We start from the raw sequence: 14901 nt of genomic DNA, 5'->3' as shown, positions 1-14901 counted from the left end.
TACTTATTCCTCCATATTGATGGGATTACAGGTGCACATTACCATGCTAGGTTTAAGATGAAAGTTTCACTAATGTTTGTTTTTTTCGCCCACGTTGGCCTGGAACTGTGATCTTAATTTCCATCACTGACCTGTCTCACTGACAAAGTTCTAATTGTAACCTGTAGCTGAGTTACATCAATAGCTTTGAGAAGAAAGATGAGAGTAGTAAAGATATAATTCATAATTATCAGCAGGCCAACATTTATTAATTCTATTTGAGCTTAATTTTAGTGTTGCTGGAATTTTTGCTTGTGTGTTTTTTGATGTAGCGAAACTTTAAAAAGCATAGACATTTTGTCCTTCCTGCAAATGTGAGCCATCTGTAGTATTCTTACACCAGGTACTGGTGGTCATGCCTAATAATCCTAGCTATTCAGGAGGCTGAGATCTGAGGATCTTGGTTCAAAACTAGCCTTGGCAGGAAAGTCATGAGCCTCTTAGCTCCAACTAACCACCAAAAAGCTTGTAGTGGAGTTGTGGTTCAAGTGGTGTATCACCAGCTTTGAGTGAAAAGGGACAGTGCCCATGCCCTGAATTCAAATCCCAGTACTGACATAAATCCATAAAGAGGTTAGTGGTTGTTCTAGGTTCTGTTAATGAAAATAGGATCCCCTTGGATTTCCCTTCTTCCTCAGATCAGCTTGTCAGATGTCTGTACTATTCAAAAGCTTGTTTTGAGGTTCCGTTAGGCTGTTCTTTGGTATTAGTAAATATGAGAGATTATGCAGATGATCATAATATATAACCCTTTGTTAGACGGCAGGTGTGACTAGTGGTTGTTCATGTACAATTTGGAATTTGACTTAGGATTCCAATAGGTTTATTACTATATAGGTAATTCTCATACAAAATTTATTTTTACAGTATTTCTAGAATGTGTGAATCCATATCTTGCAACCATCTTCTGCAACCAATGTATAGTAATTAAGTTGCCAGAATCATTGCCATCCCTAATGAAGGAGCTGGGACATCTTTACCTTACTGTCTTATTCTGTTTTATATATACATAAGTAAAAGCAATAACTAATTTGGAGGACTTTTAATCCTAAATGAGAAGTAGAAAATACTCTGAGAAGAGTGAATGTGATCAGAATTTTTTATTTTTAAATTCCTGAAGATAGGGAAACTTGGCATGATGATATGCATGATGAAATCCCAACACTTGGGAAACTGAGGCAAGAAGATTGGGAGTTTGAGGCCTCAAACTGGTGACTCATACCTGTAATCCTAGCTTCTTGGGAGGCTGAGATCTGAGAATCATGGTTCAAAGCCAGTCCAGGCATGAAAGTCTGTGAGAATCTTACCTCCAGTTAACCACAAAAAGCTGGAAGTGTCGCCGTGGCTCAAGTGATGGAATGCTAGCCTTGAGCAAAAGAAGCTCAGGAATAGTGTCCAGTCCATTAGTTCAAGCCCCATGACCAAGAAAAAAACAAAGGGGCTGGAGAGGTGGCTCAATGGTAGAGCACTTGCCTTGTATGCCTGAGGCCCTGGGTTCGACTCCTCAGCACCATATAAGCAAAAAGAAAAAAAGCGGGAAGTGGTGCTGTGGCTCAAGTGGAAGAGCGCTAGCCTTGAGCTGAAGAGCTGAGAGACAGCGCCCAGGCCCAGAGTTCAGACCCCACGACCGACCGGACCCAAGAAAAAAAAACAAAACTTTATTCAGCTTTTAAAATAAAAATAAACTGCAATTTATTTTCCTAAGGACTGTAAGTCTTCACCACAAGCCTCTACTTTACATGATAAAAAAATCAATTGCACTAGAGTGTCTAGATTCTAGGCATACAGTAGTGAGTAAAGGAGGGATGAGAGTCAGGCAGGCCTATCAATAATAGTTGTAGATAGCTAATAACATGTAAAGATGCATTCACTGCTCTCTTCCCTTCCATTCCCCTTGAGTAGGCTAGGCCTATGTAGCATATAGTGCTCATAGTGATGGTATGGGGAATGTACATACTGGAGCACTTTTCATAAACATATAGCTTTGTGTCTGTCCAAATTCTGGATTGGGAATTAATCAAAACTGGCTAGCTGAAGAGGTAACAGTCATTAGAGAACTGGGGATGTAGCTTACTGGTGGAGCACTTAACCCAGCATGGATAAGGCCCTGGATTGGAATATGGCATTGCCCCCTCCCCCCAAAAATCGTTAAGTTATATACCAGGCTCAGAGAATAAGTTAAAGGACTGGGAGTTGTTACACAGATGTTAGAATTCCCATGCTGCTGTTAGACTGATTTTTTTTTTTTACTGTCTCCATGTCTTTTATCAAACTTGGAATTCAAAGCTCTGCTTGGCACTCTGTGCCTTAGTTATAGAGACAGGATATCTATCCCTTCTATCCCTACTTCTATAGTGGAAAGGCATTGCCTCATCCAGATTCTGTAAAGTGATGTAAAGAATACTTGGATGATGTCTTTAAAAAAATGCAGTTATCTGATACTGCAACTTCAAATGTTTAAGGCTGAGTGTTTTGTTGCATGAGTACAGTAAGCAGACAGTTGCATTTAATAAAGGTGTGGTAGCCAGGAACCGGTGGCTCACGCCTGTAATCCTAGCTACTCAGGAGGCCTGAGATCTGAGGATCATGGTTCAAAGCCAGCAGAAAAGTAGTCCACAAGACTCTTATCTCCAATAAACTACCAGAAAACGGGAAGTGGCGCTGTGACTCTGGTGGTAGAGTGCTCCACTTGAGCTGAAGAGCTCAGGGACAACACCCAGGAGGAGAGTTCAAGCCCCATGACTGACCCTGCCCCCTTCAAAAAAAAAAAAAAAAAGTAAGTTCCATGAGTATGCTGAAGAGATGGAGGAGAGAGTTGGGGTGGAAGCAGGCAGGTCTGTGCCAATGACTGGCCAAGTAAAATGAGGTGCTTAGGAAGAAGAAAGTACTTGGGAGGAGTGAAAATGTGGACCTCTGCAGTGGACAAGATAGCCTGTGGATCAGAGGATCATTGAAGATAGAGAACAAGGGAAGAGGAAGCTGAAGAGAAAAAAGAGTTTAAAGAGTAATGAGTTTGAGCTCATACTGATTATTGGTAGTAATAGGCTCATAGCTAAATTTTAGTTCAGGCAGGATAGAAAAAATTACCATCTGGATGTGATAGTACATTGCTAATCACTTGAAAGATTCAAGGCCAGCCACAGCAAAAGTTAGCAAGACCGTGTCTAAAAGAAAATGTGGCCAGGTGCCAGTGACTTACACTTATAATTCCACCAACTTAGGAAGCTGAAATCTCAGGATCCAAAGCCAGCTTGGACAAGAAAGTCCCTGACTTAATTCCAATTAACTACCAAAAAGCCGAAAATTGAGCTGTGCCTTGAGCACAAAAGCTCAGGGACAGCACTTAGGCCCTGCATTCAAGTGTTCCCAGGGCTGGCGCACATGCACACACACACATGAGTGAAAGAACTGGGAGTATATGGCTCAAATGGTAGAGTACTTTACCTATCATTCATGTGGCCCAGGTTCAATTCCCAGGATGGCAAAAAAAGAAGTAAAAGATTTATCAGTGGAGAGATGCTACAAACTCAGAGGCCAAGACATTGAATCATTTTCTGAGCACTAATTGCCAAGAAACAAAACAGGAGTAGAGTAGTGTTGCAAAAAGTGAGATTGAACCATGGTTTCCCTTATTTGCAATATCTAGTATATCTATGAGTCAAGCGGAAAAGGTCAGATAATGTGATGTCAGGAAAATGAACCCTCAGATATGTATTTTAATGTTTTTTTCTTTCATGCATGTGTTTCTAATGTATTTATAAGATTATCTCTGTTGCTTTGTATGTCCCTCCCCCACAGTATAACCCCTGCTTTCACTATATTTGATGTCAGCATAACTTGAGGAGATGGGGAAAAACCAGTTGTTTAAAGATACAGGTGGACCTGTTGCAACAATGTACAAGTTGTCATGTCCAAAACGAGCTTTACAACGTCGGGGGGGGGGGGGGGGGAAGGGGCGGAAGGAGAAGGATTGGGATTGGGGGGGAGGGGGGAGGCTGGGAAGGGATGTGAAGGGTAAACCAAAGGAGGAGGCTGCAATGCTTGGTAAGAAATGTACGCATTATATCCTGCCCATGTAATTGTAACCCCTCTGTACAGTATCTTCACAAAAAAAATAAAAAAATAAAAATTAAAAAAAAAAGTGAGATTGAAGCCAGTGCTGGCAGATCATGCTTGTTATCCTAGCTACTCAGGAGGCTGAGATCTGAGGATTGCAGTTCAGAGGCAGCCCAGGCAGGAAAGTTTGTGAGACTCTTCTCTCCAACTAACCACCAGAAAACCAGAAGTGGAGCTGTGGCTCAAAGTGGTAGAACTCTTACCTTGAGCACAAAAGCTCAGGTACAGTGCCCAGGCCTTGAGTTCAAGCCCTACTACTGAAAAAAAAAAAAAAAAAAAAAAGTGAAACAAGAACTATTGGCCTGCTTACTTGTGGCTGATGCTATACCACTTAAGCCACATCTCTAGCTCAGCTTTTTGCTAGTTAATGGAAAATGGAGTCTTGTAGGCTTTTCTTCACTGGCTTCAAACCAAGATCTAGGTCTCAGCCTCCTAAATAGCTAGAATTACAGGTGTGAGCTACCAGTTCTGGGCAGTAATTGAGATCTTAAAGGTGGGTAGGAATTTGAGAGGACTGTACTGTACATAATTGCAACAAGTACCCGAATATCTGTTTTTAACAGAGGAGGGGAAGCACCATGACACAAAACCTGTTCTACCAGGCCTGGTAGTATGAGGTGTGGGAGGGAGAAGGGTCACTGCCTGAGGACCATAGTATTATCAGATGCTACAAAGTCACAACCTGACAGATTGTGATTTTCATAAAGTAATACCCAGTTTGCTTAAGCTATGATGTCCTCATTCTGGTGACAGGAATAAAAAACTAGTTCTCTGTTACATAAAATAGTCTGTGAAACTCAGCCACATGTTTGAAAGGGACCATTTAAAGTGAACACCCATTATTTTATGTTTGTGCCGTGGCAGAATTCAGACCTAGGGAATTTACAACTGGAATTTGTGTAAAAAAAAAAAAAAGACTTGATAATTGCCTTTTTCTTTTAGATACTATGCAAGCCTACTAGGACACATCAGCAGGCCTACTAGGACACATCACAGCCTGCATTTAGCCAGTCACAATTTTTTAAAGTATGGAGTATTTAAGGTAGAGACAAAATCCCTGATCATTACACTGAGTTGAAATAGAAGTCTAATGATGTTTTTTGGCTCTTTGTGACATTGGGCAGAGCAGCAAACTAAAAACTCCTCTATACTTAGCCTCCTTATCTGTACAATGGAGATTAAAAATACATTAGTTCTACCTACTTCAAAGTAGCTGTTAGATTCAAATGAGGATTTGAAAACCCTAAATGTTGACTTCCTATGTTTTATCCTATTAAGTAATACAACTTGGCTGAAGCTAAGGAGATTGTTTAGAAAAAATGTTTTGCTGATACTAGAGTACATTTAAAATTAAGGGAAACCTGTTGAGTGGATATATAATCTATTTCCAAAAGCAACTTTCCTATTGAAAGACAATACTAGTGATGGTATCACTGAGGTAGTGACTGAGTAGCACCTGCTCTCCAGTTCTGTAAGTGAGACTGATGTTCTTTGGTTAAAAATCTTGCTCCTTCAGGTGACACCTGATACAGTTTCTTCAGTCCTCCTATCATGTTCCCTTTCCTTTTCAGCCTGCAGTCATTTGTTTCTTGTCTAAGTTTTCAATAATCACTTGAGATTTACATGAAGTTTAATGAACAGTCTTTTCTAGCAGCATTTAATACATCACTTAAAACAACCAAGTCTTAACTGAGAAATACAGGGTACCTCATTTTCATAGTATTTTTTTAAGTCCCAGTGATAAAAGACTTTAATAAGACTGCTTCCTCAAAGGAAGTTGAAACATTGATGAGTCCAGTGCAGCCAGTGTATAGAATCTGAGGTGATAAAATCTTTATCATCTCCAGTTTGATTGTCCTGTAACTTAGTTTGAGGCTCTTGGAATGGTTACTCCTTTTTGTTAGCTGTACCACTGTTATGCAGCCATGGGAGGAAAAAGTTGAACATCGAAATCATCAACAGTATACCTGAAAGATAAAAAACAGTAAAATGAAAACCATCTTAAGAAAAGTTATAATCACTAAAGTAAGAGTAGTATTTTTTTTGGGGGGGGGGGTCCGGTCGTGGGGCCTGAACTCTGGGCTTGGGTGCTGTCCCTCAGCTCTTTAGCTCAAGACTAGCGCTCTACCACTTGAGCCACAGCGCCACTTCTGGCTTTTTTCTTATGTGGTGCTGAGGAATCGAACCCAGGGCCTCAGGCATGCACGGCAAGCGCTCTACCACTGAGCCAACTTCCCAGCCCCAAGTAAGAGTAGTATTAAGACTACAATAAATCAAGATCACTGGGCTGGGAATGTGGCTCAGTGGTAGAGTGCTTGTCTAGCATGTGTGGAAGTCCTGGGTTCAATTCCTCAGTGCCATATAAACAGAAAAGACTGGAAGTGGCATTGGCTCAAGTGGTAGAGTGCTAGCCTTGACCAAAAGAAGCTCGGGGACAGTGCCCAGGCCCTGAGTTCAAGCCCCAGAATTAGCCAAACAATATTATTATTATTACTGTTCTCACATTTTTATTCAACCATGAATTCTTAAAAACAGTATGTACTTGGTAAAGCCAGTAAGACCTGAATAATGAATTCAAAGGATCAAAAGATTAATGGCTTTAATGACTGACTCTGACTGACTTGTTGAACAAGACTGGACTTGGGTCTTAATGCTCTTCATTAACATGGTGACACCCTCTGTATATGGTGAAGGGACCTTTGCTTTTTTGTTTTTATTTTTGAGGTGCTAGGAGTCTAATACAATACCTTGTACCTGGTTAGTCTTTCACTAGTGGATGAAGCAATTCTTTTTTTGGGGGGGAAGGAGGCCCGTTCATGGGGCCTGAACTCTGTCTGGGCCTGGGCACTGTCCCTCAGCTCTTAAGCTCAAGGCTAGCGCTCTACCACTTGAGCCATAGCACCACTTCCAGCTTTTTTTTTTTTTTTTTTTGCTTATGTGGTGCTAAGGAATTGAATCCAGGGTCTCATGCATGCAAGGCAAGCGCTCTACCACTGAGCCACCTTCCCAGCACCTGAAGCAATTCTTTTACATCATGGGCCCATTCAGATTGTTCTGGGAACACAATAAATATTGTAAATCTTAATAATTGTTGGTTTCAAGTAAGACAGTGGTGGTAATTTTCATTGTAAAGTTTGCTATAGTTTTTGGCCAGTAGATCTTCCCAGCCTTTTAAACAGCTTCCTTTAACTTAAAATTCAAAAGTAGAGGACATTTTTCTATAAAGACATTCTTGCAAGACATTTGGAGTCTGTAAGATTGCGGTGTGTGTGGGGGGACAGCCCAGATTGGGGCTAGGAGGGTGGCTCAGTGGTAGAGTGCTTGCCTTGCATGCATGAGGCCCTGGATAAGCAGACAAAGCTGGAAATGGTGCTGTGGCTCAAGTGGCAGAGTGCTAGCCTTGAGCTGAAGAGCTGAGGGACAGTGCCTAGGCCCAGAGTTCAGGCCTTATGACCAGCAAAAACAAAAAATGAAAACTATTATTAGCCTTTTAAATTATAGGTTTTTCTGATATCCTTTATTATTGAGCATAATTGATAGTGCAATAGTGGGAAAGAAGATGACTGAAAGGAATAAAATGTGGTGGCAAGTCAGTCGTGGTGCCGGTGTTCTTTCTATACAAAGTAAGCAATAACTAGTTAACAGAAACTGCTAACTATACAGAAGGGCGGTGAAATAACAGGATCAGGCACTCTCTTGTTCCAGATAGGAGTTAGACTACTAATGTGATTATAGCTAATGTATGACTTTTTGTTGTTACTTGACCACTCTTTCTAGAGGGATTATATTGATAGTTTTTTTAGTGGTACTGGATATTAAACCAGGGCTTTAGGCATACTAGACAAGATTTTTACCACTAAACCATGTCTCAGCTCTTGTAGAAGAGTTATGTATCTGATCTTTAGCAAAAACATACATATTTTAACTGAGGATGAACACAGGACCTCCTCTCCCTTTACTGAACAAACACTATACTCCAAGTACGGATAAAAGTAGATTTAAAGAATACTACACAAATGACCTTTTCCTTCTTTTTTGTGCCTATTCTAGCTATGGAAATTGTCATGTTACAGTAACAGTCCATTTCCTATTTTAAAATAATACACTCAGCTGGGTACCGGTGGCTCACGCCTGTAATCCTAGCTACTAAGGAGGCTGAGATCTGAGGATCACAGTTCAAAGCCAGCCCAGGCAGGAAAGACTCTTATCTCGAATAAACCACTAGAAAACTGGAAGTGGTGCTGTGGCTCAAGCGGTAGAGCGCTCACCTTGACCTGAAGAGTACAGGGTTAGCACCCAAGCCCAGAGTTCAAACCCCACAACCGACAAAAAAATAAATAAAAAATAAAATAATACTCTTTCAGTATTGAAATTAATTGAATTAAAAATATGCTTACCTAAAGAAGGAGCCAGGCAATATACTACAAAAAATTGATGGAAAGCTTCATCAAAACACATGAAATGAAGGGAAAGTGCCAAAGCTGGATTATATAGAGCTCCAGTTAAACTTCCTCCTGCAACACATTTTAAACAGAGTAATTCCAAATAATTCATCTTACATTTCCTTGTAACCAGAAATGAATAGGTTATTAAGTACAACTTTTATTTGAAATATTGAGGTATTCTTATTCTGTAATCTTCCTTTGGGGGGTCACCTGACAGTATTGAAAACAAAAAGTAAATGAGACTATCCAAGGCATTATCCTCGTTCCATGTTAACTTGTTGGCAGAGTCCTTAAGAAATTACTGTGAATGGTAGATCTCTATGACGTGATTATGTGTTTCCTCTAAAATCAGGGATGAGACAAGATGTCCACACTCTCCAATTATTCAATATAATACATGAATTTTAACCAGAGCAATAAGACAAAATAAAGGTTACAAATAGAGAAAAGTCCAATTCCTGCTTGAAGACAATATAATCTAATATTTAAAAGACCCTAAAGAAATCACACACACACATACACACCCCTCTCTTAGATCTGACAAACATTTCCAACACAGTAACAGAATAGAAGATCAGTGTTGAAAAATCAACTTAAAAAAAAAATTCAACTTAACCAGGCGCTGGTGGCTCACGCCTGTAATCCTAGCTACTCAGGAGGCTGAGATCTAGGATCACAGTTCAAAGCCAGCCTGGCCAAAAGTCTATGAGACTCTTATCTCCAATAAACCACCAGAAAACTGGAAGTGGCACTATGGCTCAAGTGGTAGAGCGCTCACCTTGAACTGAAGAGCTGAGGGACAGAGCCCAGGCTCAGAGTTCAAGCCCCATGACCCACAAATAAATAAATAAAAATCTGTTTCTTGCTATGTAGGCTGCTGCTTTAGCCATTGCTACAGCTCTTTTTGCACTGGGTTTTCTTTTTTTTTGAGGGGGGGTGGGCATTGCTGGCACACAACCATTTGAGCCACACCTGTAGTCTACCACACCTGCAGTCCAGCTTTTTTTTTTCGGGGAGGGGGGGAGGTCCCGTCGTGGGGCCTGAACTCTGGGCTTGGGCGCTGTCCCTCAGCTCTTCAGCTCAAGGCTAGCGTTCTACCACTTGAGCCATAGCACCACTTCCGGCTTTTTTCTTTTTGCTTATGTGGTGCTGAGGAATTGAACCCAGGGCCTCATGCATGCAAGGCAAGCACTCTACCACTGAGCCACCTTCCTAGCCCCCAGTCCAGCTTTTTTGCTGGTTAATTGGAGATTGAGTCTTGAGGACTTTTGTACCTGAACTGGCTTCCAATCATGATCTTCAGATATCAGCCCTTAATAGCTAGAATTACAGTCATGAGCTACTAGTGTTCTACGTATTCTGGTTATTTGTTTTAGATAGGATCTCACTTTTTCCCAGGCCAACATGCACATTGAACTTCCTAATCCCCTATTTTCTATAGCTGGAAAGGCAGGTGTGTATTTCTGTTGATATGGGGTCTTGAAACTAATTTCCCAGGCCAACCTGGAACCTTGATCTTCCCAATCTCAGACTCCCAGGTATCTAGGTTGACAAATATAAGCCACTTCAGTCAGCTAAAAATCAGTAGCTTTTGTAAACATCAATAATAATCTAAGAAAGAAGAAATGAGGAATACTGATTACATACCTTGAAAAAATTTTTTAACCTGGGCATAAGCCTTATAAGAACATTCTCAACTCTAAAAACAAGAAATCAAAGATGACACACTAAGACCCAGTGTTGGTTGCTCATGCCTACAATCCTAGTTACTCACTATCTGAGGATTGAGGTTCAGAGCCAGCCTGGGCTAACAAATGACAAATGGAGAGACTTATCTCTAATTACCTAGCAACAAAACAATGAAGAGAAGGGGGAGAGAATGCAATCAAAATTCAATGCATATCATGCAAAATTAAGAAAATATAGCTGGGTGCTTGTGGCTCACGCCTGTAATCCTAGCTACTCAGGAGGCTGAGATCTGAGGATCATGGTTTGAAGCCCACCCAACCAAAAAAAAAAAATTAGCACTGGAATTTTGATGGAGATTGAAAAGAATCTGTGTAATCATTTCCACAATATTGACCTTTTCAATCCATGAATATGGGAGGTCCTTCCATATGTTTTATATGTTTTAAAGAATTAAATTCCTTCTGTTTTGTTTTATGCTAGGGCTGGGGTAGAGTTCAGGACCTCTTACTCTGTTTGCTTACAGCTGGTGCATTACCACTTGAGCCATATTTTTACTCACAGCATTTTAGTAAAAGGCAAAAGATTTATATGATCTGAAGAGAAAACAGAGTATATCACAGCTTTTTAAAAAATTATTTTTTATTATCTTTAAGTAGTTGTACAAAGGAGTTGCCATTCAGCAAAGCAGTTTATGGACACAATGTATCTTGATCAATGTCACCCCTGTCATTATTATTCTCTCCCATTTCTCCAATCCCATCTCTTACCTCAGTTTTTTTTTTTCAGTCATGGGGCTTGAACTAGAGGCCTGGGCACTGTCCCCGAGCTCTTCTGCTCAAAGCTAGTACTCTACCACTTGAGCTACAGCACCACTTCCAGTTTTTCTGGTGGTTAATTGGAGATAAAAAGGCTCACGGACTTTCCTGCCCAGGCTGGTTTTGAACTGCATTCCTTACATCTCAGCCTCCTGAGTAGGATTACAGATATGAGCCACCAGCACCTGGCCAGTGCTAATTTTTTGTGTCTGTGCCAGTACTGGGCATTGTACTCAGGCTCTTGTGTTTTTGCTTGGCTTTTTCACCCAAGGCTGGTCCTCTATTCCTAAGCCACAACTCCACTTTTGGTTGTTTGCTGGTTAACTGGAGATAAGAATCTCATAGACTTTTCTGCATACACTGGCTCTGAACTGTGATCCTCAGATCTCAGCCTCCTGAGTAGCAAGGATTATAGTCATGAGCCACTGACACCCACTCCAGTGCTATTTTTTAACAGAAATTGAAAACTTAATCCTAAAATTCATATGGAGTACAAAAGACTCAAGAGTAACCAAAGCAATCCTAAACAAAATGAGCAATGTGGGAAGTATCACAAATACCAAAATTAATAATAATTAGTTTTCAGAATACACTCTTTAGGTAACCCTATGACATTTCTAGTAGTTTTTCCAACAAGAACTTCCAACTTCTTCCAAGGTTCAGTGCATACATGTGTTTTCACTCACTACCAAGGTAGATCCTAAAATCTTCAAAAGTTTTTTTTTTTTTTTGTCCGTCATGGGGCTTGAACTCTGGGCCTGGGCGCTGTCCCTCAGCTCTTCAGCTCAAGGCGAGCGCTCTACCATTTGAGCTACAGCGCCACTTCCGGTTTTCTGGTGGTTTATTGGAGATAGGAGTCTCATGGTCTCTCCTGCCCAGGCTGGCTTTGAACCGCTATCCTCAGATCTCAGCCTCCTGAGTAGCTAGGAGTACAGGCGTGAGCCACCAGTGCCCAGCTTTTCAAAAGTTTTATAAGGACATACTACTACAGCAAGTTAGTTGTTTTAACAATATACAGTAAAGTGAAACTAAGTCCTAAACTTTTACTGATGAGATTTCCCACTGGACAGACTTAAGAATAATGAAGCTGGATTGAGTGATGGTGTTACACACTAAGCTAAACAGAATCAGTGGAATTGTTTGAGTGGCTGCTGGTCATTTAGATCCAATTCCAACAATATTCAGTTCCTATATACTAGACACCATGGGCAGGAAGACTCACAGATCTTTATAATATGTCATCTATTTTTTTTAAAGCATTTACCAATAGAAATGGACTGAGCCCGCACTCAATACTATAGACTTGGCTATACGAAGACATTCTTTTGTATGGCATCAGTCTCAATTCCATCTGTCAGTTCCTTTATCTTCTAATCCCCATAGCAGTTCTTACTGAGACTTGGAGGGAACTACTACCAAAGATAAAGAGTTGAGCAGGGCACCAGTGGCTCCTGCCTATAATCCTCCATACTCCAGAGGCTGAGATCTGAGGATTGTGGTTCAAAGCCTGCCTAGCAGGAAAGTCCATGAGACTCCTTCAAACCACCAAGAAGCCAGAAATGGAGCTATGGCTCAAGTGATAAAAAATGCTAGTCTTGAGCAATAAAGCTCATGGGCAGCACCTAGGCCCTGAATTCAAGCCCCAGCACCGGCACAACAAAGAAGTATGGAGTTTATTCTCCATCTCTTGAGTAGGGATTGACTTTGCAGTGTGTGTGTGGGCAAAATTCAGAAGTAACACTGCAATCTAAAAAACAAGAATGACACTTAACTCTAACCAATGAGCCCATCAACGTGAACTATTTTTGCTGTCTTAGAACAGTACCCTAATCATAGAAGTAAGCTGGCCTAGGCTGTTGGAGGAACAGAGGCCACAGAGAACCTAGACATCCCAAGGACAAGTGGCACCAAATGCCAGACATGAGGCAAGGCTCAAGTTGCACAGCACTAGCCCAGCAAGCAAGAAGCCCATCCCTAGTACTTGAGGGAGAAGGATCCAGGATAAACAAGATGCTATTGCTTGACATTTTAAGGGACATAACAGTGCATATTGAAGAAGAGGTGACGTATCACTGGGGAGATCTGGTTGGCTGATCTTGAGGACAGCATGATCTTAATGGAATGACCACAATTCTGTGCACTAACATTTCTCAGTAGTCCTACAGGCAGTCAAATTCTCTTGACAGTAGGACATTAGTTAAAATCACTTGAGGCTCTGCAGGCAGCAGGTCCGTTTATTAACTTAGTTTCCTACCTGGAATCAGTGTCTATCTGTCTTCTCTCTTTGGGTTTCCTGGTAAGAGCCCCCTGGAAAGCCAACTACCCATCAGCAGTTACCCAGTAAGGATGTAATCAAAGCAAACATGATGAGACATGAAGCTGTTGAAGCATCATTGTCCAGAACTAACACCTTTAATGACAAGCTGTTTGCCCTACGTTGCACCTTTCCCTCCATCTCCAAACACCACTTTTCATTGCTGACTGGCTAATTTACCAAGGAAGCTAGCTAGCTGTTTTTAGGCTCCAATTCTTCTTACAGACCTGAAAGACTGACATTAGACTATTCTCCAGGTTATGGGGAATACCTAGGAGTTTATATTAAAAAAAACACAAAATTTATTTGTGGATACATTTATTTCTATATAGAAATTACTAACTTAATTTTCCTGAACTTAATCTCAAAAAAAGTTGTGAACAAAATTGTCAACTGTGTAAAAAGGATCAAGTTATACTGGAGGCCTATGGGAAATTAGTAGTGAAAGAACATTTCCCCAGCAATTTTTACATACCAGGAACTATGCTAAGAACTTGAAATACTATTCCTCAAGTTCTTATCATATAGTATTATTCTCCCTTTTAAAGATGAAGAAATTGAAACCCAAATTAAGTATCTAGCCTAACAGCACTGCCTAGCTTCAAACCTGGCCTCTTCCTCATATACTGGGATACTGCAAACAAAAGTTTGCATCCTTTTGTAGCTGAGTTTGATTTGTATTGGTAATAGCCTTAACAGGACACACAGAAAGGACTTAGTTCCTTTCTCTATTGACAGATAATCTTAACTACATTGCTTAGAATACTAAATAGTCCTGAATGGAGTAATGAAGTAAAAATACTATAGTTTTAAGGCAATTTCTTAGACTTTTGTTGGAAGCCTTTGGGCATAAAATATGGATTACTGAGACATATTTCACTGTTCTGTGCAGTTTCTTTTAGGTGAACAAATTTCTGCTCTCACTTATTTGAAAAATTCTTACCCTTTATACCGAGTGACATACGCTAAATCTTGGTTTTACATTGTGGTGAATTAGCTGGGTGGTGGTGGCTCACGTCTGTAATTCTAGCTACTTGGGAGGCTGAGATATGAGGATCAAAGTTCAAAGCCAACGGAGCCAGGAAAGTATGTGAAATTCTTATCTCTAGTTAACCATCAAAGAGCCAGAAGTAGAGCTGTGGCTCAAGTAGTAGCCTGGAGCAAAAAATCTCAGGGACAACACCTAGGCCCCTGAGTTCAAGCCTCAAGACTGGCACACACACACAAAATGTTATGATGAATTCAACAAACTTGGTCTCTCTGTTCAAAGTTTATTATAGAGGAACAGACATTATATAAAAAGAACAGTCTTGCTGGGGGCTGGTGGCTCACGCCTGTAATCCTAGCTACTCAGGAGGCTGAGATCTGAGGATAGCGGTTCAAAGCCAGCCCGGGCAGGAGAGACCATGAGACTCCTATCTCCAATAAACCACCAGAAAACTGGAAGTGGCGCTGTAGCTCAAGTGGTAGAGCGCTCGCCTTG

General features: G+C 40.8%; 1 protein-coding gene across 1 annotated transcript in view; it reads right to left on the bottom strand.

The window, feature by feature from the left end:
• Positions 1–5796: 5796 nt before the first annotated feature.
• Aqp11 (aquaporin 11) overlaps positions 5797–14901 on the bottom strand; it is a 13505-nt gene continuing 4400 nt past the window's right edge. The window contains exons 2-3 of the mRNA XM_013014019.1: positions 8553–8669; positions 5797–6122 (exon numbers count right to left, since the gene is read on the bottom strand). Coding sequence (XP_012869473.1) covers positions 6043–6122; positions 8553–8669 — 197 coding nt within the window. The 3' untranslated portion in view covers positions 5797–6042. The remainder of the gene's footprint in view (positions 6123–8552; positions 8670–14901) is intronic.

This window comes from Dipodomys ordii, unplaced genomic scaffold (assembly GCF_000151885.1).
Source record: "Dipodomys ordii isolate 6190 unplaced genomic scaffold, Dord_2.0 Scaffold22, whole genome shotgun sequence".
Taxonomy (NCBI): domain Eukaryota; kingdom Metazoa; phylum Chordata; class Mammalia; order Rodentia; family Heteromyidae; genus Dipodomys; species Dipodomys ordii.
Note: the sequence above shows the minus strand (reverse complement) of the source record. Positions and strands in the feature narration are given on the sequence as shown.